The following is a 21848-nucleotide window of genomic DNA, read 5'->3' on the forward strand; positions in this document are numbered from 1 at the left end:
AATCCAGGTATTTTATTGACATCTTATTTGAAGGACATCAATCCTAAATTTGTTGTAAATTTGCTTAATTTTTATAATCCTAATTCTTGGCTTTCCTTAATGAAATTTTAAAGAATTCACCATATTGTTTTCATTGTTAACTACTTGACTGCTGTGTATTGTTACTCAATACAAGACAAATATAAGAATCAGCAGTCTAGATTCTGAATTTAAAAAACTATTGGACACTGGCAACTACAATGCTCCTACTTTTTGCAATAATTAGTGCACAAATTAAAATTCAGGCATTGTTAAACAAACAGCAGCAAAGAATTTCTGGATCCCAGTCCCAAAGAAGGGTCTCGTCATTCATTTTCCTCTATAGTTGCTGCCTTACCATTGAGTTTCTTCAGCATTTTGTGTGCGCTGGTCAAGATTTCCCATTTCTGCAGAATTTCATGTCTCTGGAACGTCCAGTGTGGTTTGATTCAGCTGTGTTTCACAGCTTCTTTTTGCAATAATTTTAAAAAATAGTTTAGAATTTTTTTTTAAAAAGCTTGCAATTCTTTCAGTGCAATGGCTTTATTTTAAAATGTAAACAGTGGAAATCAACATTAAATCAGAAGCTAGATCTACTGAACTTTAGCAGAACTACACTGATTGCAGAAACAAAAATAAAATGTCACCAATTAAATTGAAACTGAATGTTTAAATCATTCTGCTCGGGTGCAACCCTCTACCTAAAACTGTTTAGCTGGTCAAAAAAAAGGGACCACAGACGCTGTAAAAATAACAAAGGTGATCGTAACAATTCCAAAGTGCAAATTTTCAGGACAATTTCTGAAATACTGACAAAATAATTGAACTAAGAACAAGTACAGATGCAAAGACCATGTTCTCATAGCTGTTACAAAACCCTCATCTTTTGTTTCATACACATCTTTCCCTGGTCAATATTAATATATCAGCAAATTTTCAGAAAAGTCTTTCTTCAACGCATGCTGGTGTTGCTGCTGGAATGTTTCAGACGTTTTGCTGCAAATAAATAACAGAAGTTAATTAGTCCAGTTACCTCAAGAAAATATGAAAAAAAGCACAACCAGGCTATTTGACCTTTCAAGCCTGCTCCACAATTTAATAATGTGATCTTTCCATTCAATCTTCTAATCTTCTCTATCAATTATGTTCAAAAATCTATTAATCCTGGTCTGAAATATAGTCAAGAACTAGGCTTAGGGATATGGATAAAACACAGGCAAATGGAATTAGCTAAAATAGACATTCTTGGTCAGCATGGACAAATTGGGCTGAATGAGCCTATTTTGGTGCTGTACAACTGTAAGAATCCGGAGCACAAGAGGATGCCGAAATTTCCAAGATTCTCAACACCAAGGGAAATAACATTTTCGCATCTCAGTTTTGGCACTGTAGAACTTAAGTCTCAGTTTTTAAAATAGCCGATCTATTAACTTGACGCTTTGGCATCTTTGCTAAACTCTCTAAAGGAGAAGCTAGCTTTGTCAAGCCCGTCAGAATTTTATATGCCAACGTGCAGAATTTTATATGCCAGTGAAAAGGTTGGTACCTGGGCTTACTCAGCCAAACCCAAGGCTTTTTAACCTCTCACTGCTCTAACCGAGGCAGAAGAAAATATTCCATCATCTAATTCAACTAATTTTGGCTCCCTACCACTGTGTCAACAGGCCAAAATCAATGAGTGCACTGTATGTGACTGAAATGGAATAATTGACAATTCACTGTGCTGATCACAATGAGTTGTAATTGTACAGCAAGGTGTGTCTTCTGACAAAGAATACTATTCTCTAGTTGTGATCTGTATTTATCACTGGTTCTGCTGCTACCTCACTCCTTCACTAGAACAACAGAACCTCACTTTCAGTATAATTGTGACATCAATCAACATGACTCAAGGGCATAAATTACAGTATTTGGGGAAAAGACATTCAGGTATTTTGTGTTTGGAAGGGGCTCTATAATGTGAATGTTCATGCAAACCACATTGGCAGAACCATCTCTGGTCATCCTGGAATAGGAATTGAAGAAGGAAGTTCATAGTAATACTAGTCAAACAGCAGAGACATGCAAAAACTCATTAGCAGTTAGCTTCAGTTAAAAACCGTTAAGTTTGAAGCTCCAAATAGCATGTACTCACGCTCTATAAGTTTCAATTTCTTCTGCTCAGAGTGAAGAAAGCTGCTGAGATAGAAGATAACCGGTAGAAAAAGAAGAAACGTTGAAACTGCAATGACTGGAACGATATCATTACAACGGACAGTGCAGTTATAAGTTTTGCTCCATAGTTGCCGCGTCAAGTTCATCTGAAAACACCAAACAGAAGAATATTTTTGGAAGAATCAAACTGAGGCTAAAGTAAATCAGAATCAGGTTTAATATCACCGATATGTGTCGTGAAATTTGTTAACTTAGCAGCAGCAGTACAATGCAATTCATGATGAACGGAAAAAAAACTATTAATAAATAAAGTGAAAGAACATGGGCAGCTTCTCAAGTATTTTGTAAACTAATGACAAGGGGATTTATAAAAATTTGAACTGGTAGTGAAAAGATTCCATTTTTACCGATGTCCACAAGCTTACATTGGACTTGTACAAAAATTCACTCAGTATTACCATACCGCTCCAGTTTTGTTATGAATGGTATCAAAAGCACAAAACTAATTTTTTTTTTAAATTACTAAAAATGAAAGAGGAAACTAGTTCTGTCCTTCATAGGAAGGAATGCATGTACAGACTTCTGAATTTAATATTTGTGCCTTCAAAGGCACAAGTAACCTTACGTTGGAAGCTCATAACCCAGGGAAAGCCTATAATTTTGCAATGCTGGAAGTCAGCAATGCACTGACCCATGAATAACTATTAAGTTTTTTTCTATTTACAAAGAGTGGCAGGTGCCTGGAACTCACTGCAGAGGTGGTGGAAGCAGATACAATAGCAACATTTAAAATGCATTTAAAAAGGCATAGGAAGGAGGGAATACAGAGCATGTGCAGGCAGACCAGTCATAAATTACCATCACAGTCAGCACTGGCTTAAAGGGTCTGTTCCTATGCTGTACTGTTCTTCGTTCCAAGGGTAGTGTAGTGATTTAGCAAGTGTTGCCGCTGTCTCACACGGCCAGCAACCCAGCTTAGCTCACATTTATGTGTTCTTTCTGACCATATAGTTTTCTCCAAAGTTAACAGTTTCATGTGGAACTGGCTGGGTTGCTCCAAGAACCAGCATAAACTTAATGGGCTGAAAGGTTTCCTTCTATGTCATAAAACATGAGAAAAAGACCAAGAACCACTTTAAACATGCCAAATGACTCGCTTCAAAACATCAAAATCAAACTACACTAAATTCAGGCAGCAATTATGGACAAGTTCCACAAATATTTTAATTTGTTTTTTTTTCTCCACAGATGCTGCCTGACTTGTTGAATATTATCAGCATTTTCTACCTTAAATTGTTATACTTTCGGCAGCACAAACATCATAATTTTCATTGTACTTACTGCATCAATGATGTCTAAGCACAGCTTGTTGTTTTTTTCCATTCTATCATAGTATTCAGTCAAATTTTTGTAAGAAACTTTACACTTTATGCAAATTTCTGAATAGTTGCTATGAACTGGATGTTTCTACAAAACAAAATTTAATATCATCATTTCACAGTATAAAAGTTTAGACCACCAAGTCAATATGTAACAGATGAAACAGACTATTGGTCAGAAACTAGAAAAAGCATTGATATGGGTTCATACAAACATGGTTTAAAAACAAAAGCCAGATGCCATATAGAACAGGAAAATATAACAAACAAAGCTTGAATTATAAAATCTCAGAATTTAAGTCTATAATTGTGTGAAATTATGGTATAGTCACAATGTCAAAAAATAGTTAAATTTTGACAATGGAAAGTGTGACTTTGAGAACTGAGTTTGAGAACTGAGTTTAGAAATGAGCAAATATACCAAGTATGTAGCCATGAGAAAGGGATACCTGGCAAATGGAAAATTGAACCTTTTGAAGCTAACATAATAAAAAATAATCTAATATTGAAGTTATGTTCTGAGCACAAGCAAAATATGCTCCCCAATATAAAAGAACAGACAACTGTTACCGGGTTACATCAATCAACTTAATTAACATTAAAAACCTTAGTCACTGATGGTATTCAGCAAATATCAAGTACTACTTGGCTCAGAATACATGACTATTATTTAATGTCCTATGTTTGAAAAGATGGGTGAGAGTTTTGTTCTCTAAAAAACATTTAGTCTTGGAGAACAAAATGTGAATGTCTTTTAAGGGAAGATTGTTTACCGTAGATCTTTCTCTCTTTAAAAGACATGGGATAATTGAATTGCTTAAAAATTTGTAAAAAGCATTAAGCAGGTGTTATTTTGTGCAGACTTTAGACACTGATGGCTTTCCATGCATGGATTTTCTGGAAGCTACATATACATTGACAAGCACTACCCCTGTCAGGATACACTGAACATTATGTGGCATTTATCCATTTCAGTATGAAACAGGGATAAGAACACTATTACTGAAATTGGGCAGGATATGAATATTCTCAAGCACTTTGAAAAGGTGAAAGCAATTGGGGATTAGGGAGAAAAATGCAAAACTTTTGTGATCACCATCAAACATACTAGAAAACAAACTGTGGGGAACTTGGGGTAATAATTTTTGTATGTTAACCTGGTTAACTTGAATATATTAGACTTTTAGAAAAAAAAACAGAATGGTGGGTACATGAAATGCACTGCCAGGACTGGTGGTATCTGCCACTACGACCAACTCTAGCAGTGCTTTCCATCCACCACTCTTTTGTTAAAAAAAAAACTACTAACTCTGATAGTCTCCCTGTAATTTTCTCCAATCACCTTAAAATTATTTCCTCTTGTACTGCCCATTTCGGCTCTGCCCTGGGATAGTCTCTGGCTGTCCACTCAATCTATGCCTCTTATCTTATACACCTCTATCAAGCCACCTCTCCACTCCCCATTCCAACATGTTGGCCCATAGCCTCTTCTTTTGTCACAAAGAGGCCACTCTCAAGGTGGAGGAGCAACAGCTTATATTCTAGCTAGGTAGCCTCCAATCTGATGGCATGAATATTGATTTCTCCTGGTAATTTGTTTCTTTCCCCCTTCTCTCTTCCCCACTCTGGCCTCTTACCTCAACCTCCTATCACCTCCCCCTGGAGCTGCTCCTTCTTCCCTTTCATTCATAGTTCACTCTCCTATCTTTTCCAGCCCTTTACCTGTCCCACCTACTTGGCTTCACCCCCTTCCTTCCCAAACCTGAAGAAGGGTCTCAGCCCGAAATGTTGACTGTTTGTTCATTTCCATGGATGTTGTCTGACCTGCTGGGTTCTTCCAGAATTTTGTGTGCGTTGCTTTGGATTTCCAGCATTTGCAGAAAATCTTTCCCCTTTGACTGGCTATTTAAATTTCTTATCTTTCAGTCACTTATCTCTTCTTTCATAGTAGGTCAGTTTCTTACAAGCTTGTAATGTACCAGTGCTGGCAGAATAAACTAATAGCTGCTCCAAAACGTAAAGTTAACATCTCAACTATCCACAAAGATTCTAATTGTCTATGGGCTAGGTGCTAGGAAGAAGGTATGGAAGAGCAGGCTGAACTATGCTACATTGCCTAAGCACTGGTCTCAGAATCAATACAGCCAAGCTGATCAAAGTGAAAACAGGGCCAGAGAAAGAATAGAAAACATGAACATCTGTTGCTTAATGACACTTTTGATTCATCACCAAACTCCAATGACAACAGCAGAACAAGTGATTTTTAAGTTACCGAAGAGTGTTGTTCAAAACAATTCAGAGAATCATTCAGCAACTTCTTAAAGATTACAGTATCAGTCGATGGCGCTGTTTTGTTTTCATTTAAACAGGCTGTTAAGGGGAGGTGGTGGAGAAAAAGGATATCAGATTAGCAAATAAAGAAATAAATGTTTAGTCGCATCATACCTGGAATTAAAATATTGTAATATTCAGAACTAAGATTATTCTGGTTATCACCTTCCTTCCCAAACCTGACGAAGGTATTCTAGTTAACTCAAACTTTTTCACAACTTGAAACTTTACAGTAAATCAGTCAAAAATCCTGATACCATATAGCATTTTAATATCAAGTTTAAAAAACATTCATATTTGCACAGGATGAATTAAAGTGTCTTTTAAAGATGCTCGAGAAACTTTCTGGCTAAAGAAGCTACCTTTAAGAGTTCGCTCTTGATATTCCCAGTAATTCAATGTGAAATTGAGACTATTTGTGAAAGTGAGTAGCGTATATTCATAACACTGCATTTCATTGTAAGGTATTGGCAACATCATGCTTTACGATACAATTTGTAACAAGTCATATTTGTAAACCTACTTTGTAAAGAGCATAGACCTACTATTGTATCTGAGTTTGGAAAAAGACACTGGTTAAGGCATCTTACCTGCTGCAGCCTATCAAACAAGAGAAAGGCACCTTTTTCTAGTTGTTTAAGCAGCAATTTATTTTTAAAAGAATCCTCTAAAAAGACATTTTAAAAATCTCATCTATTTTCACAGTGTGAGGAGATGAAGTAAATGAAGTGATTTTGACTGCTAGCTTCATAACCTTGTTTCATAGGCTTGGGTAATTGGAAGTCTTAAACTACATGGTATGATCTTGGGTAGAACAATCATCATATGCATAGAGAAACTGCAAATTGCTGTTTTATTATTTTTCCATTACTCCCCTTTACCCACTTTGACTCTGGTTAATTTACCTCTTCTTATCACCTCCAAAGATCTCTACGCCAAAGTAAAATGAAAAATAACTGATGTTCAAAGGGTTGACAGCATCTCAATCTGTAGATATCAAATTAACTGGTTCATCTACTTACTACATCCCTGTGCATTTGAAGTTAACATTTTATATTTTTGTACATTACAGCAATCAAAATTATCCAAAATGTTGTACAGTTGAGGCCAAAGATTATACCACTCAGCTAAAATAAACTTAGCTAAGATTAATATTGAAGGGTAAAATAAATAACCTTATTTTATATTGCAACAAATTATCTTCCATTGGTCATTCAGTTAGAATTCTGTACAATTATAATGGAAAGGTTAATATAGGAAACACAGAGTGATAACAACAGAGGAAATAGTAAATGCATTGGTACTTTGCCCAGTCAAATAGAAACATAGAAACATAGAAAATAGGTGCAGGAGTAGGCCATTCGGCCCTTCGAGCCTGCACCGCCATTTATTATGATCATGGCTGATCATCCAACTCAGAACCCCGCCCCAGCCTTCCCTCCATAACCCCTGATCCCCGTAGCCACAAGGGCCATATCTAACTCCCTCTTAAGTATAGCCAATGTACTGGCCTCAACTGCTTCCTGTGGCAGAGAATTCCACAGATTCACCACTCTCTGAGTGAAGAAGTTTTTCCTAATCTCGCTTCTAAAAGGCTTCCCCTTTATCCTCAAACTGTGGCCCCTTGTTCTGGACTTCCCCAACATCGGGAACAATCTTCCTGCATCTAGCCTGTCCAATCCCTTTAGGATTTTATACGTTTCAATCAGATCCCCCCTCAATCTTCTAAATTCCAACGAGTACAAGCCCAGTTCATCCAGTCTTTCTTCATATGAAAGTCCTGCCATCCCAGGAATCAATCTGGTGAACCTTCTTTGTACTCCCTCTATGGCAAGGATGTCTTTCCTCAGATTAGGGGACCAAAACTGCACACAATACTCCGGGTGTGGTCTCACCAAGGCCTTGTACAACTGCAGTAGTACCTCCCTGCTCCTGTACTCGAATCCTCTCGCTATAAATGCCAGCATACCATTCGCCTTTTTCACCGCCTGCTGTACCTGCATGCCCACTTTCAATGACTGGTGTATAATGACACCCACGTCTCGTTGCACCTCCCCTTTTCCTAATCAGCCACCATTCAGATAATAATCTGTTTTCCTATTTTTGCCACCAAAGTGGATAACTTCACATTTATCCACATTAAATTGCATCTGCCATGAATTTGCCCACTCACCCACCCTATCCAAGTCACTCTGTATCCTCTTAGCATCCTCCTCACAGCTAACACTGCCACCCAGCTTCGTGTCATCCGCAAACTTGGAGATGCTGCATTTAATTCCCTCATCCAAGTCATTAATATATATTGTAAACAACTGGGGTCCCAGCACTGAGCCTTGCGGTACCCCACTAGTCACCGCCTGCCATTCTGAAAAGGTCCCGTTTATTCCCACTCCTTGCTTCCTGTCTGCTAACCAATTCTCCATCCACATCAATACCTTACCCCCAATACCGTGTGCTTTAAGTTTGCACACTAATCTCCTGTGTGGGACCTTGTCAAAAGCCTTTTGAAAATCCAAATATACCACATCCACTGGTTCTCCCCTATCCACTCTACTAGTTACATCCTCAAAAAATTCTATGAGATTCGTCAGACATGATTTTCCTTTCACAAATCCATGCTGACTTTGTCCGATGATCTCACCGCTTTCCAAATGTGCTGTTATCACATCTTTGATAACTGACTCCAACAGTTTCCCCACCACCAACGTTAGGCTAACCGGTCTATAATTCCCCGGTTTCTCTCTCCCTCCTTTTTTAAAAAGTGGGGTTACATTAGCCACCCTCCAATCCTCAGGAACTAGTCCAGAATCTAACGAGTTTTGAAAAATTATCACGAATGCATCCACTATTTCTTGGGCTACTTCCTTAAGCACTCTAGGATGCAGACCATCTGGCCCTGGGGATTTATCTGCCTTCAATCCCTTCAATTTACCTAACACCACTTCCCTACTAACATGTATTTCGCTCAGTTCCTCCATCTCACTGGACCCTCTGTCCTCTACTATTTCTGGAAGATTATTTATGTCCTCCTTAGTGAAGACAGAACTAAAGTAATTATTCAATTGGTCTGCCATGTCCTTGCTCCCCATAATCAATTCACCTGTTTCTGTCTGTAGGGGACCTACATTTGTCTTTACCAGTCTTTTCCTTTTTACATACCTATAAAAGCTTTTACAGTCAGTTTTTATGTTCCCTGCCAGTTTTCTCTCATAATCTTTTTTCCCCTTCCTAATTAAGCCCTTTGTTCTCCTCTGCTGAACTCTGAATTTCTCCCAGCCCTCAGGTGAGCCACTTTCTCTGGCTAATTTGTATGCTTCTTCTTCGGAATTGATACTATCCCTAATTTCTCTTGTCAGCCACGGGTGCACTACCTTCCTTGATTTATTCTTTTGCCAAACTGGGATGAACAATTGTTGTAGTTCATCCATGCAACCTTTAAATGCTTGCCATTGCATATCTACCGTCAATCTAAGTGTCATTTGCCAGTCTATCTTAGCTAATTCACGTCTCATACCTTCAAAGTTACCCCTCTTTAATTTCAGAACCTTTGTTTCTGAATTAACTATGTCACTCTAATAAAAGCTAGACTCATGTGGCATCCTCCATGAAGCACAGTGCATCAGAAAGAACAGGGCAACCAGAAGACAAAAGTGTGAGGGATGAATATAGAATTAATTCAGTCAGTATAACCTGAAAGGAATCAACTATGATTATTGAAAGGAGGCATACCATCACACTGGGATTTAGTCCAAATTGACTGCAGAGAGTTCCGTGTCATCAGGACTATTTGCAAACGATCAGATCTCAAAAGTTGGGTTGAACAACTAACGTTCTCTGAGTCTTTCTGAAAAAGCCAAAGATCAGGTATTTGCATAAATAAAAGACAGTTCAATTAATGGAGCAACAGAAAATCACTTCAATAACCCAAGTATTAAAACATATAGAATTTATATTCAGTATACTGATAGAATTCCTCACAACCACCTGGCCTGCTAAGTTCCTCCAGCATTTTGTGTAACTAAGGAGATGTCCTTCTTCAAAGGGGCTTCCCTTCCTCCACCATCAACGCTGCTCTCAACTGCATCTCTTCCATTTTGCACAGATCTGCACTCACCCCACCCTCCTGCCACCCCACCAGGGATAGGGCTCCCCTTGTCCTCATCTACCACCCTACTAGCCTCTGCATCCAGCACACAATTCTCTGTAATTTCAGCCATCTCCAGTGGGATCCACTACAAAACACATCTTTCCCTCCACCCCCATGTTCTGCTTTCTGCAGGGATCACTCCTTACGCGACTCCCTTATCCATTCATCCCTTCCCACTGATCTCCCTCCTGGCACTTATCCTTGCAAGCAAACCAAGTGCTACACTTGCCCCGACACCTCCTCCCTCACTACCATTCAGGGACCCAAACAGTCCTTCTAGGCAAAGTGACACTTCACTTGAGAGTCTTGTCGGGTCACCTATTATATCTAGTGCTCCTGGTGCAGCCACCTGTATATCAGTGAGACCCAACGTAGATTGGAAAACCGCTTCGCTGTGTACTTATGCTCCATCTGCCAGAGAAAGCAGTGGCCACTCATTTTAATTCCACCTTTCATTACCATATGCCAGTCCATGGCCTCCTCTACTGTCCCGATGAGGCCACACTCAAGTTGGAGAAGCAACACTTTGTACTCCGTCTGGGTAGCCTCCAACCTGATGGCATGAACATCAATTTCTCAAACTTCCGGTAAAGCCCCCCCTTCACCATTCCCCTCTCTCACCTCATCTCCTGACCTGCCCATTACCTCCCTCTGGTGCTCCTCCCCCTTCCCTTTCTTCCATGGCCTTCAGTACTCTCCAATCAGATTCCCCCTTCTTCAACCCTTTATCTCTTTCACCAATCAACCTTCCAGCTCTTTACCTCACCCCTCCCGCCTCCAGGTTTCACCTATCACCTTCTGTTTCTTCCTCCCTTCCCCCAATATCTGACACATCTTTTTTTCCTCCAGTCCTATTGAAGTGTCTTGGCCCAAAACGTCGGCTGTACTCTTTTCCAAAAATGCTGCCTGGCCTGCAGAATTCCTCCAGCATTTTGTGTGTGTTGTGCGGAGATACTCAGGTTGAGAATTCCAATGGAATTGGGAATGGCAGTGCACGCCTCAAAATTAAAATGCTAAAACCACTACCAGAAAATGTGGCTTGTCTACAGAACTGCAAATGTTGCTGATCATAAAAAAAATACAAATTGCTGGAAATGGCTTGTCAAGCTCCTGACTGGCATTGCATATTGCTAATGACAATCACATGGTTTCCACTATTGCTCAATTCCCAGCAAATGGAGAAATATGACTTCAGAGAATTCTGCAGAAACTTCCCTTTACCAATTTACTAAAATAAAACGCTGGCATTCTTCTAATAATGTAGACCTGTTGACATTCCCAGAGTATCCTGATGGTATATTAATTGACCTTGATACTATAGGCAGGATAGGTTCACTCTGTGAATGGCTAATTCCTCCACCCCTTCTATGCAATAACAATGCCCTAATGCCATTTTATAAGTAGTAGAGGGGTTGAGAACAGGATATTAATGGTGCCTTCCTGTTCGTAGCACCAAGTGATTATTCAAGTTACTGAAAATGAAAACGAAATGTAGGATTAAGGGACAAGGCAGGCATGCCCGAGGGCCCTGTATTTTGCTCATTTTCACACTTGTGTCTGTATTATCATCATCCGACTGCCCTCATACCTTTTGTTCTTATTTTCCCCTTCAAACAACTCCATTAACGGTTCAGCCAGATGATATCCTCGCGATAACTTTGGTCCTATCCTCAGATATTTCCTCTAACCCACCTGTCCTCACTTTCACGGCAACTTAAAACTAACTTGATTTCTGTTTAACAGTTCTGAAGAAGTGACTTTGACCTTCAACCTGTTTCTCTTTTCACAGGTGCTGCCTGAACTGATTAGCATTTTCTATTTTCACTATATTCAACATTTTTGCCAGGATCTATACCAGATTTTAACTTTTTGCTTTTTACTTCCAATACCTTGGTCAATTGAGGTTGTTATCTGGCAACTGCAGCTCTTGTTCTTTAGGGGTATAAATTAGTTCAGTCTCACAGTAAATGTGAATATCCCCTATAGCTCCACAGTGGTTTCATCTATTAGATTTGCTCAGTTTTTCTTACTCAATCTGTCTTAGACCTGTCTAAATCAAAACCAGCAGCAGTTTTACATTTCTCCCTTATGTTCTTTGCTAAACTTAATCACAGTATGATTGAGAATAGACAATTCTTCACCATATCTAACATATTAGCCAATAAAAAAATCTAACATCAGGGCTCCCAGCTCTTTTTTATGCCATAGACTCTTACCCAGGACCCCAGGGGAACCCCTGACAGGGAGAATTGCTTCCGTAGGTTGCCTGGCTGTATGGCTAGCAGGGCACGTTCATTGATCAGGAAAATAAAAGCTTGGCAGTGGAGGACGACAAAGGCACCACACAAAAGCACAACATAAGAAATTCAGAGTCGGACATGAGGCCTATTCAGCCTGCCTGCCATTTACTATGATCTTGGCTGATCTATGCAGGTCTCATTCCTCACTATCTCCTCATCATTAAGACAGTAGTTTAAGCAATCAGATTCCCCAAGGTGGTCATAGCCAGGGAAGGTAGCAGAGATAAACTCCCACTACCTATAAATGCTCCCAATGGTACATATCACAAATAGCCCCTGACAACCAAACCAGTTTCCGGCCTTTACGTGTGGCTTAGCCACTAATCTCAGTGGAACAGTTTCTACTGATAGGGAAAGGGGCAAAGACAGGTTACCAGCATCTTAAAACCAGTCGCTTCAGGCAGATGGGGCTTGTCAGTTGTGGTTGGCAGCTCATCTAGAAGGAAAACTGATCTCAAAGCTTGGCCGCCTTGCGGCTATATCCACTCACGCGGATGGTTTCAGGAGTAAGTGCTGAGGAAAAATCCAGAGCTGGAGTCTTAAGGTAGTCTTACATTGAGTTCCATGCTGACTGGCAACTCCTGTGACACCATTGGTGTTAAACTGTGTCGGTCTCAGCCATTCTTTTGGAATTAATAGCTGTGTGAAGAGGAGTGAGTCTGCTACATGGGCAGCAGCTAACTCTCCATTTCATACCTGCATACGGGCTTGCATAGCTAGGACGCATCATCTAACAGAGGGCCTACTAAGCAATCATCAATAAATGAACATATTAGGAATGAAAGGGTTACTGTATGAGGAACGTCTGGCAGCTTTTCGGTTGTATTCCCTGGAGTTCAGGAGAATGGGGGTGGGATCAAGTTGGATAAGTCGCCGGGACTGGACGAGATGTACCCCAGGCTACTGTGGGAGGCGAGGGAGGAGATTGCTGAGCCTCTGGCAATGATCTTTGCATCATCAATGGGGACAGGAGAGGTTCCAGAGGATTGGAGGGTTGCGGATGTTGTTCCCTTATTCAAGAAAGGGAGTAGATACAGCCCAGGAAATTATAGACCAGTGAGTCTTACTTCAGTGGTTGGTAAGTTGATGGAGAAGATCCTGACTGGCAGGACTTATGAACATTTGGAGAGGCATAATATGATTAGGAATAGTCAGCATGGCTTTCTCAAAGGCAGGTCGTGCCTTATGAGCCTGATAGAATTTTCTGAGGATGTAACTAAACACGTTAATGAAGGTAGAGCAGTAGATGTAGTGTATATGGATTTTAGCATGGCATTTGATAAGGTACCCTATGCAAGGTTTATTGAGAAAGCAAGAAGGCATGGGATCCAAGGGGACATTGCTTTGTGGATCCAGAATTGGCTTGCCCACAGAAGGCAAAGAGTGGTTGTAGACAAGTCATATTCTGCATGGAAGTCGGTCACCAGTGGTGTGCCTCAGGGATCTGTTCTGGGACCCCTACTCTTTGTGATTTTTTATAAATGACCTGGATGAGGAAGTGGAGGGATGGGTTAGTAAATTCACTGATGACACAAAGGTTCGGGGTGTTGTGGATAGTGTGGAGGGCTGTCAGAGGTTACAACGGGACATCGATAGGATGCAAAACTGGGCTGAGAAGTGGCAGATGGAGTTCAACCCAGATAAGTTGGAGGTGGTTCATTTTGGTAGGTCAAATATGATGGCAGAATATAGTATTCTCTACAGTAAGATTCTTGGCAGTGTGGAGGATCACAGGGATCTTGGGGTCTGAGTCCATAGGACACTCAAAGCTGCTGCGCAAGTTGACTCTGTGGTTAAGGCTGCATATGGAGCATTGGCCTTCATCAATCGTGGGATTGAGTTTAGGAGCTGAGAGGTAATCCTGCAGCTATATTGGACCCTGGTCAGATCCCACTTGGGAGTACTATGCACAGTTCTGGTCGCCTCACTACAGGAAGGATGTGGAAACAATGGAAAGGGTGCAGAGGAGATTTACAAGGATGTTGCCTGAATTGGAGAGTATGCCTTATGAGAATAGGTTGCGTGAACTCTGCCTTTTCTCGGAGTGACGGAGGATGAGAGTTGACCTGATAGAAGTGAATAAGATGATGAGAGGCAATGATCATGTAGATAGTCAGAGGCTTTTTCCCAGAGCTGAAATGGCTAGCACAAGAGGGCATAGTTTTAAGGTGCTTGGAAGAAGGTACAGAGGAGATGTCAGGGGTAAGATTTTTTTAATATATAAATGCAGAGAGTGCTGAGCACGTGGAATGGGCTGCCGGCGACAGTGGTGAAGGTGGATACGATAGGGTCTTTTAAGAGACTCCTGGATAGGTACATGGAGCTTAGAATAATAGAGGGCTATGGGTAACCCTAGGTAATCTCTAAGATAAGGGCATGTTTAGCACAGCTTTGTGGGCCGAAGGCCTGTATTGTGCTGTAGGGTTTTTTGTGTTTCTATGATCTCATAGAAACATTCTGAATGTTAAAAGCCTGAACAAATTAGATATAGCAAAGTTATTTCCTATGGTAGGGGAGTCTAGGACAAAAGGGCACGACCTCAGGATTGAAGGACGTCCATTTAGAACAGACGTGGAGAAATTACTTTAGTCAGAGAGTGGTAAATCTGTGGAATTTGTTGCCACAAGTGGCTGTGGAGACCAACTCATTAGTAAAGATAGATAGGTTCTTGATTAGCCAGGGCATCAAACGGTATGGGGAGAAGGTAGGGGAGTGGGGATGACTGGAAGAATTGGATCAGCCCATGGTTGAATGGTGGAGCAGACTGGATGGGACGAATGGCCTACTTCTGCTCCTATATCTTTTGGTCTTATATTAACACTGAGGTTGCAAGAACTGGACAGAGGACAAGTATTATGTAACAAAGAGGATCACTACCTGATCCCACAAAACCCAACCTTTTGCATTACAAAACTGAAGAGACATCAACCAAAACAGCAGTTTATTTGACCAATTTCCAGCTATTGTATGACTAACTCAATTTATTATCTACAATTCACTATCTATTATCTACATGAGGCATCACAGCTCACCAATATTACTTTAATTTCCAGTTGCATCAATATCTGAATCTTGGTGAATTTCTGATAAAGGTATAAAAGATGAGTTGCTACAGTTGCACTTACATTTTTAAAGGAATAGGAGAAACAAAAAATTATAAAGAGTTCCTGGGTTTAAGCCTTAACAGCCTAAGGTAGAACCACCAATGTGGAAAAATCAAAACAGGGCAAGAATATATGAAAACAATTGGACTTTTAACATAATGTGGTCTATGAGGAAAGACAAAAGATAAACAGGACCATACACAATTAGCAGAGTTTTGGATAAGTTTCTTAATGGAAAGCAGAAGGTGCAGTCCGTGTTGGAGATTACAATTTCAACATACTCTCCATTAAGATGACATTCAGTCAAATCTTCTTGCAACTCTAAAGCCTTAATGTTGCTGACTTCATTGTTTAGTATTTTCAATTTACATTACATCAAGATCAATGCCACGATCTCACACAGAAACAATGGATACTGTGCCCTCTTTTGAATAAGGGTACAAAGTCCAGAGTACACTCATTACAGTATAACCTATACAATTGAGGATTTTATCTTTATCTAATTTAAAGTTTTTTTTAAAAAGAGGATAGTTAGATTTCCCCAAATATAGCATAGCTGGGGAAAGGGATTAAATAGGAGCAAAGATATGAAGTTACGCATAGATACAACAGAAAATAGTCTTACACAAATTTCTTTTGCGATGGTAACAAAGCAGAATTAGGCCATTCAGCCACACAATGTCCCTTGCAGCTCAAGCAAAACCAAAACATTGTCAGCACATCAGGCAGCAAATGTGGAACGAAAAGCTGAAGTTTCAAGTCAAAGACCCTTCATTACAACTGGAATACAGACAAACCAAGCTAATATCAAATTGCAATTAAAATGCAGGGGAGGGCAGAACAAATGAATTATCACTGTAAGCACAAGGCCAACATTGCCCTGGGGATAAATTAGAAACATGGTCACCTGGTCAGATAGGGTGACAGACCATGCTCCTTTGTTCATAAATGCTATGAAATTCAGTCTTTGAAAAGTAAGAATACAGACACGGAAACAAGCATGAAATAACAAGCAAGAAGCTTACAACTGCTCTCACAGACTGACTGCAGGTGCTCCACAAACTGGACTCTCAATCTACATTTGGTTTCTCCAGCATAGTGGAGACCACATTGAGAAGACTGAATGATATATATTGGAAGAAATACACTACTTTGCTCAGCAAGTATTTGAATTGCTACATTAGATACAATTAAGAGAACGACTTTTTCTCCCATATGATGGCAGGAGTCTCAATGAGCTGTGACCTACTGACCTTAAGTGAGAAAGTGGCAAGGGGTTGCAGAACATTTTCAAGGCGCAGATGCAACGGGTCGGACACCCTCCGATGTCACAAATTTTCTATGATCCTACACAAAGATTTTATGGAATCACTCAATACTAACTATCACAACTGAACCTCATTTTTATATTAATTACATTAAGGCTGAAGTTGGTAGGAGCCAAGAGGGCAAAGAGAACACGAAGCAGACACTTTTCCAGCTTATGGAAATCAGCGAGATGGACAACACCAATGGAGGGAAATGGGCAGTCAACATTTCCAATTGAGAAACTTCATCTGGACCTGAAACGACAACAGTTTATTTCACTCCATCGATGCTGCCTGACCTGTTGAGTTCCTCCAGTCTTTCATTGCTCCAGATACCAACATAGGACCACAAGACATGGGAGCAGAATTAGGCCATTCACCCACTGGGTCTGCGCCACGATTCCATCATGGCTGATTTATTATACCCTTCAACCCCATTCTCCTGCCTTCTTCTTGTAACCTCTGATACCCTCAGTAATCAATCCGCTTTAAATACACCCAATGACAGCCACCAAAGCTGTCTTTGGCAATGTATTCCAGTTTTGCCACCCTCTAGGTAAGGAAATTCCTCATCTCTCATCTAAAGGCACATCCCTCTATTCTGAGGCTGTACCCACTGGTCCTAGACTCCCCCACGATCAAAACCATCCTCTCCACATCCACTTTATCTCAACCTTTCAATATTTGATAGATTCCCCCCCCCATTCCTCTAAACTCCTAGGCCATCAGGCTTCATATGTTAACCCTTTCATTCCCAGGATCATTCTCATAGCCTCTTCCAGACCCTCTCCAATGCCAGCAAATCATTTCTTAGATAAGAGATGATGTTACCAACTTCAATTGTGTTTCTTGTATTTACCGCGATTGCCCGCCAGAAAGTGAACCTCAGGGCTCTATATGGTAACATGTATGTACTTTGATAACAAATTGACTTTGAACTCTAAAACTGCTTACAATATTCCAAGCGTGGTCTGACCAATGCCTTATAAAGCCTCAGCACTGCATCCATGCTTTTATATTCTAGTCCTTGCGAAATAAATGCCATCATTGCATTTGCCTTCCTTACTACTGACTCAACTTGCAGGTTAACCTTTAGGCAATCATGAATGAGGGCTCCCAAGCCCCACTGCACCTCTAATTTGCAAATTTTAGAAAATAGTCTACACCTGTATACCCTCAAAGTGCATTACACTCTGATTTACCAATTTTAGAAAATAGCCTACACTATGTTCCATCTGCCACTTCTTTGCCCATTCTCTTAATCTGTCTAAATCCTTCTGCAGACTCCCTGCTTTGTCAACATTACCTGCCCATCCACCTATCTTTGTATCACCCACAAACTTGTCCACAAAGCCATCAATTCCATTGTGTGAATCATTGACATATAACGTGAAAAGAAGCGGTCCCAATACCAGCCCCTGCAGAACCCCACTAGACACCAGCAGCCAACCTGAAAAGGCTCCCCTTATTCCCACACTTTGCCTCCTGCCAGTTAGCCAATCTTCTATCCATACTAGTATCTCTCCTGTAATACCATGCGCTCTTATCTTGTAGCCTCATGTACAGCATCTTAGAAACATAGAAAATCTACAGCACAATACAGGCCCTTCAGCCCACAGTTGTACCGAACATGTCCCTACCTTAGAAATTACTAGGGCTACCCAAGGCCCTCTATTTTTCTGAGCTCCATGCACCTATCCAAAAGTCTCTTAAAAGGCCCTATCGTATCCACCTTCACCATCATTGCCTGCAGCTGTTTCCACGCACTCACCACTCTGCGTAAAAAACTTACCCCTGCCATCTCCTCTGTACCTACTCCCAAGCACCCTAAACCTGTGCCCTCTTGTGGCAGCCATTTCAGCCCTGAGAAAAAGTCTCTGACTATCCACATGAGCAATGCCTCTCATAATCTTATACACCTCTATCAAGTCTCCTTTCATCCTCCATCGCTCCAAGGAGAAAAGGCCGAGTTCAAACTGTTTTCATAAGGCATGCTCCCCAATCCAGACAACATCCTTGTAAATCTCTTCTGCACCCTTTCTATGGTTTCCACATCCTTCCTGTAGTGAGGCGACCAGAATTGAGCACAGTACTCCAAGAGGGGTCTGACCAGATTCCTATATAGCTGCAACATCACCTATCGGCTCCTAAATTCAATTCCACAAATGATGAAGGCCAATACACCGTACGCCTTCTTAAACACAGAGTCAACCTGTGCAGCTGCTTGGAGCATCCTATGGACTCGGACCCCAAGATCCCTCTGATGCTCCACACTGCCAAGAGTCTTCCCATTAATACTATATTCTGCCATCATATTTGACCTACCAAAATGAACCACTTCACACTTATCTGGGTTGAACTCCATCTGTCACTTCTCAGCCCAGTTTTGCATCCTATCAATGTCCCGCTGTAACCTCTGACAGCCCTCCACACTATCCACAACACTCCCAACCTTTGTGTTGTCAGCAGACTTTCTAACCTATCCCTCCACTTCCTCATCCAGTCATTTATAAAAAAAACACAAAGAGTTAAGTGTCCCAGAGTCAAAGGCCTTCTACATATCCAAGTAAACAACATCCACTGAATCTCCTTTCTCTATACTGACTGTTATTTCCTTGAAGAATTCCAACAGATTTTTCAGGCAAGATTTCCCCTTAAGTAAACCATGCTGGCTAAGGCCTATTTTATCTAGAGCTTCCCAGTACCCTGCCGTCTCTTGCCTCTGCACTTTTTCAATTTGCTCTAAGCGCAGTAGTATTTAAATTGACAGACAAACAACCAAGAAGACAGACTGTGTACAAATCCAGCGGGCCGGAACACTCGGCTTCCTTGCACGTACTGAGAGGTTGGCGAAGACATCCCAGAAGTTGTGGAACTGGGAGAGACACTTCTCGCAGATCCGCACCGGCCGTGCGTTCTTCACCGCGCAGCTGACCACAGTCGAGCAGCTCTCTCCGAACTCGTTCAGTAACTGCCGGCACCTCGGGTCCACGGCCCGATCCTCCAACGGCTCCGAGTCCAACAGTGCAGAGGTCATCCACCAGCCGGCCGGGCTTCCGTCTTCCCGCAGCCCGAGTGTCACAGGCCCGTCTGCACCGCCCCAGGCGGCGGCGGCGGCGTTGCTGTTACCGTGCCGCAGGAAGTCAGGCTGTAGTCCGGCGAATGAGGAGAGGCCAAAGGCCCCTTCCCTGAGCAAACTCAGCAAACAGCTGCTCAACAACACGGCGTCCAACATCTCTGCGCCGCAAAACCCGTACTGAGCCTGCGCACTCGTTCTCCGCCGCCGAGGGCGGGGCTCTCGGCGCTAACGTCACGGCAGCGGGTGACTTGTCACGTGCTCCCGTGACTGTTTCTAGTTGCTGTCATTGACCGTAAAAGTTAGTTTTCTTTCTCTCTAAATGGATTCTGCTTGATTTGCTGAGCATCTCTAGCACTTTCTGTTTTTATTTTAAATTTCTAGTATGTCTAGTCTTTTGGTTTTATGGTAGCAACACTATGCCCGTGTATCCGCATGAATGTTATTGCATCACCTCTGTAACATTTAATTTTATCCCACATCGTCTTTTTCTTCTCCTTGTTTTCCCCCGCCTCCGGATTTCTTAAAATCGGTTGCAACAAAACCCTTTTTCTGCTTCTAAGTCATTTAACATGTTAATTCTGCTTCTTTTCAAGTTCAGGTTTATTAACGTTCAATTGTGCACGTTTACAGCTAAATGAAACAACGTTCCTCAGAGACGAAGATGCAAAACACAGATCACATGCAAATCATAAGATAATATTAACAGATTTAAAAAATAGTATTCTTTCGGTGTGCTAGTTACTAACCCTCAACCATCAGGCTCTTGAACCAAAGGGGATAACTTCACTCAGCTTCACTCGCCCCAACATTGAAATGTTCCCACAACCAAGGGACTCACTTTCAAGGACTCTTCATGTCACGTTCTCTATTTATTTATTACTTTTTCTTTCTTTCTTTCTGTATTTGCACAGTTTGTTGTCTTTTGAACACTGGTTGAGTGCCCAAGCTGGTGCGGTCTTTCTTTGATTCTATTACAGTTATTCTATTATGGATTTATTGAGTATGCCTGCAAGAAATTGAATCTTGGGGTTGTATATGGTGACTTTTATAATAAAATTTACTTTAAAGTAGACATGAAGTGCACCTACGACATTTATAACAGTATTACTCCTACCGGTGCCGTCATAAATAATGTGTACTGGGCGGAGGCAGAGTATTCGTATGTCTCACAGCCTGAGGAAAGAAGCAGTCACCCAGCCTAGGTCCCTGTTCTTATACTGCGGTACCTTTTGCCTGACGGCAGGAGGTCAAAGAGATTGTGGAACTAAAGGGAGGGGCCCTGACGATGCCGAGGGCTCTGTGAATGCACTGTTTCTGGTGCGTGTCCTGGCTGGGGGTGGTGGGAGAGACTCCAATGATTCTCTCAGCAGCTCTCTGAGTCCCTTACATGATCTTGCGGTCAGATGCCTTGCAATTTCCATACCAGACGGTGATACAGCTGGTCAGGGCACTCCAGTAGTATTCCAGTAGGATATGGTTAGTCTCCTCAGGAAGTGAAGGCACTGCTGTGCTTTCTTGACTAAAGAGGTGGTGTTGTGGGACCGGGTAAGATCATCTGTGATGTGCATTGGCGTTCCTGACTCTCTCCACAGAGGAGCCATTGGTGTGCAGCGGGGAATGGTCAACCTGCTCCTTCCTGAAGTCCACAAACATCCCTTTAGTTTTGCCCACATTGAGACTCAAGTTGTTGTGTTCGCAGCGGTCTACAAGCCGCTCCACCTCCTCTCTGTAGCCAACGCATCGTCATTGCCGATGGGGCCAAGCTCTGTTTTGCCATCAGCGAAATTAATGATGTGGTTCGAGTTGGATCCAGCAGTAGAGTCATACATCAGCTGTGTGAACAGTTCCGGGGAGTGCTGGCACTCAGTGTGGTGGTGCTAGAGATGTTGCTGCCAACACAGACTGTCTCCAGTCACTCCATCAGAAAGTCCAAGATCCAGTTACTGAGGCAGGTGTTAGTACATGGACAGGTAGAAAGGATCATGAAGACAGCTTTTGGCACGTTGGCCTCCATGAGTTAAAGAACTGA

The 21848-nt window shown here is 41.5% G+C and overlaps 1 protein-coding gene across 1 annotated transcript; it reads right to left on the reverse strand.

The window, feature by feature from the left end:
- Positions 1–542: 542 nt before the first annotated feature.
- On the reverse strand, positions 543–20033 carry ostm1 (osteoclastogenesis associated transmembrane protein 1). Its single transcript, XM_072246141.1, has 6 exons — positions 19580–20033; positions 9612–9726; positions 5824–5921; positions 3514–3639; positions 2153–2318; positions 543–1014 (listed from the first exon to the last, which is right to left on the reverse strand). Exons 1-6 carry the CDS (start codon positions 19973–19975, stop codon positions 971–973), a joined length of 945 nt encoding a protein of 314 aa, XP_072102242.1. The 5' UTR covers positions 19976–20033; the 3' UTR covers positions 543–970.
- Positions 20034–21848: the final 1815 nt, after the last annotated feature.

This window comes from Mobula birostris, chromosome 2 (genome assembly GCF_030028105.1).
Source record: "Mobula birostris isolate sMobBir1 chromosome 2, sMobBir1.hap1, whole genome shotgun sequence".
Taxonomy (NCBI): domain Eukaryota; kingdom Metazoa; phylum Chordata; class Chondrichthyes; order Myliobatiformes; family Myliobatidae; genus Mobula; species Mobula birostris.

Coding starts and splice junctions, on each gene's coding strand:
- ostm1 (XM_072246141.1), bottom strand. CDS start 19,975: ATGTTGGACGCCGTGTTGTTGAGCAGCTGTTTGCTGAGTTTGCTCAGG. Junction 3,640..5,823: donor GTTTTGAACAACACTCTTCG/GTAACTTAAAAA, acceptor TTTGTTTTGTAG/AAACATCCAGTTCATAGCAA. Junction 1,015..2,152: donor GAAATTGAAACTTATAGAGC/GTGAGTACATGC, acceptor ATTTATTTGCAG/CAAAACGTCTGAAACATTCC.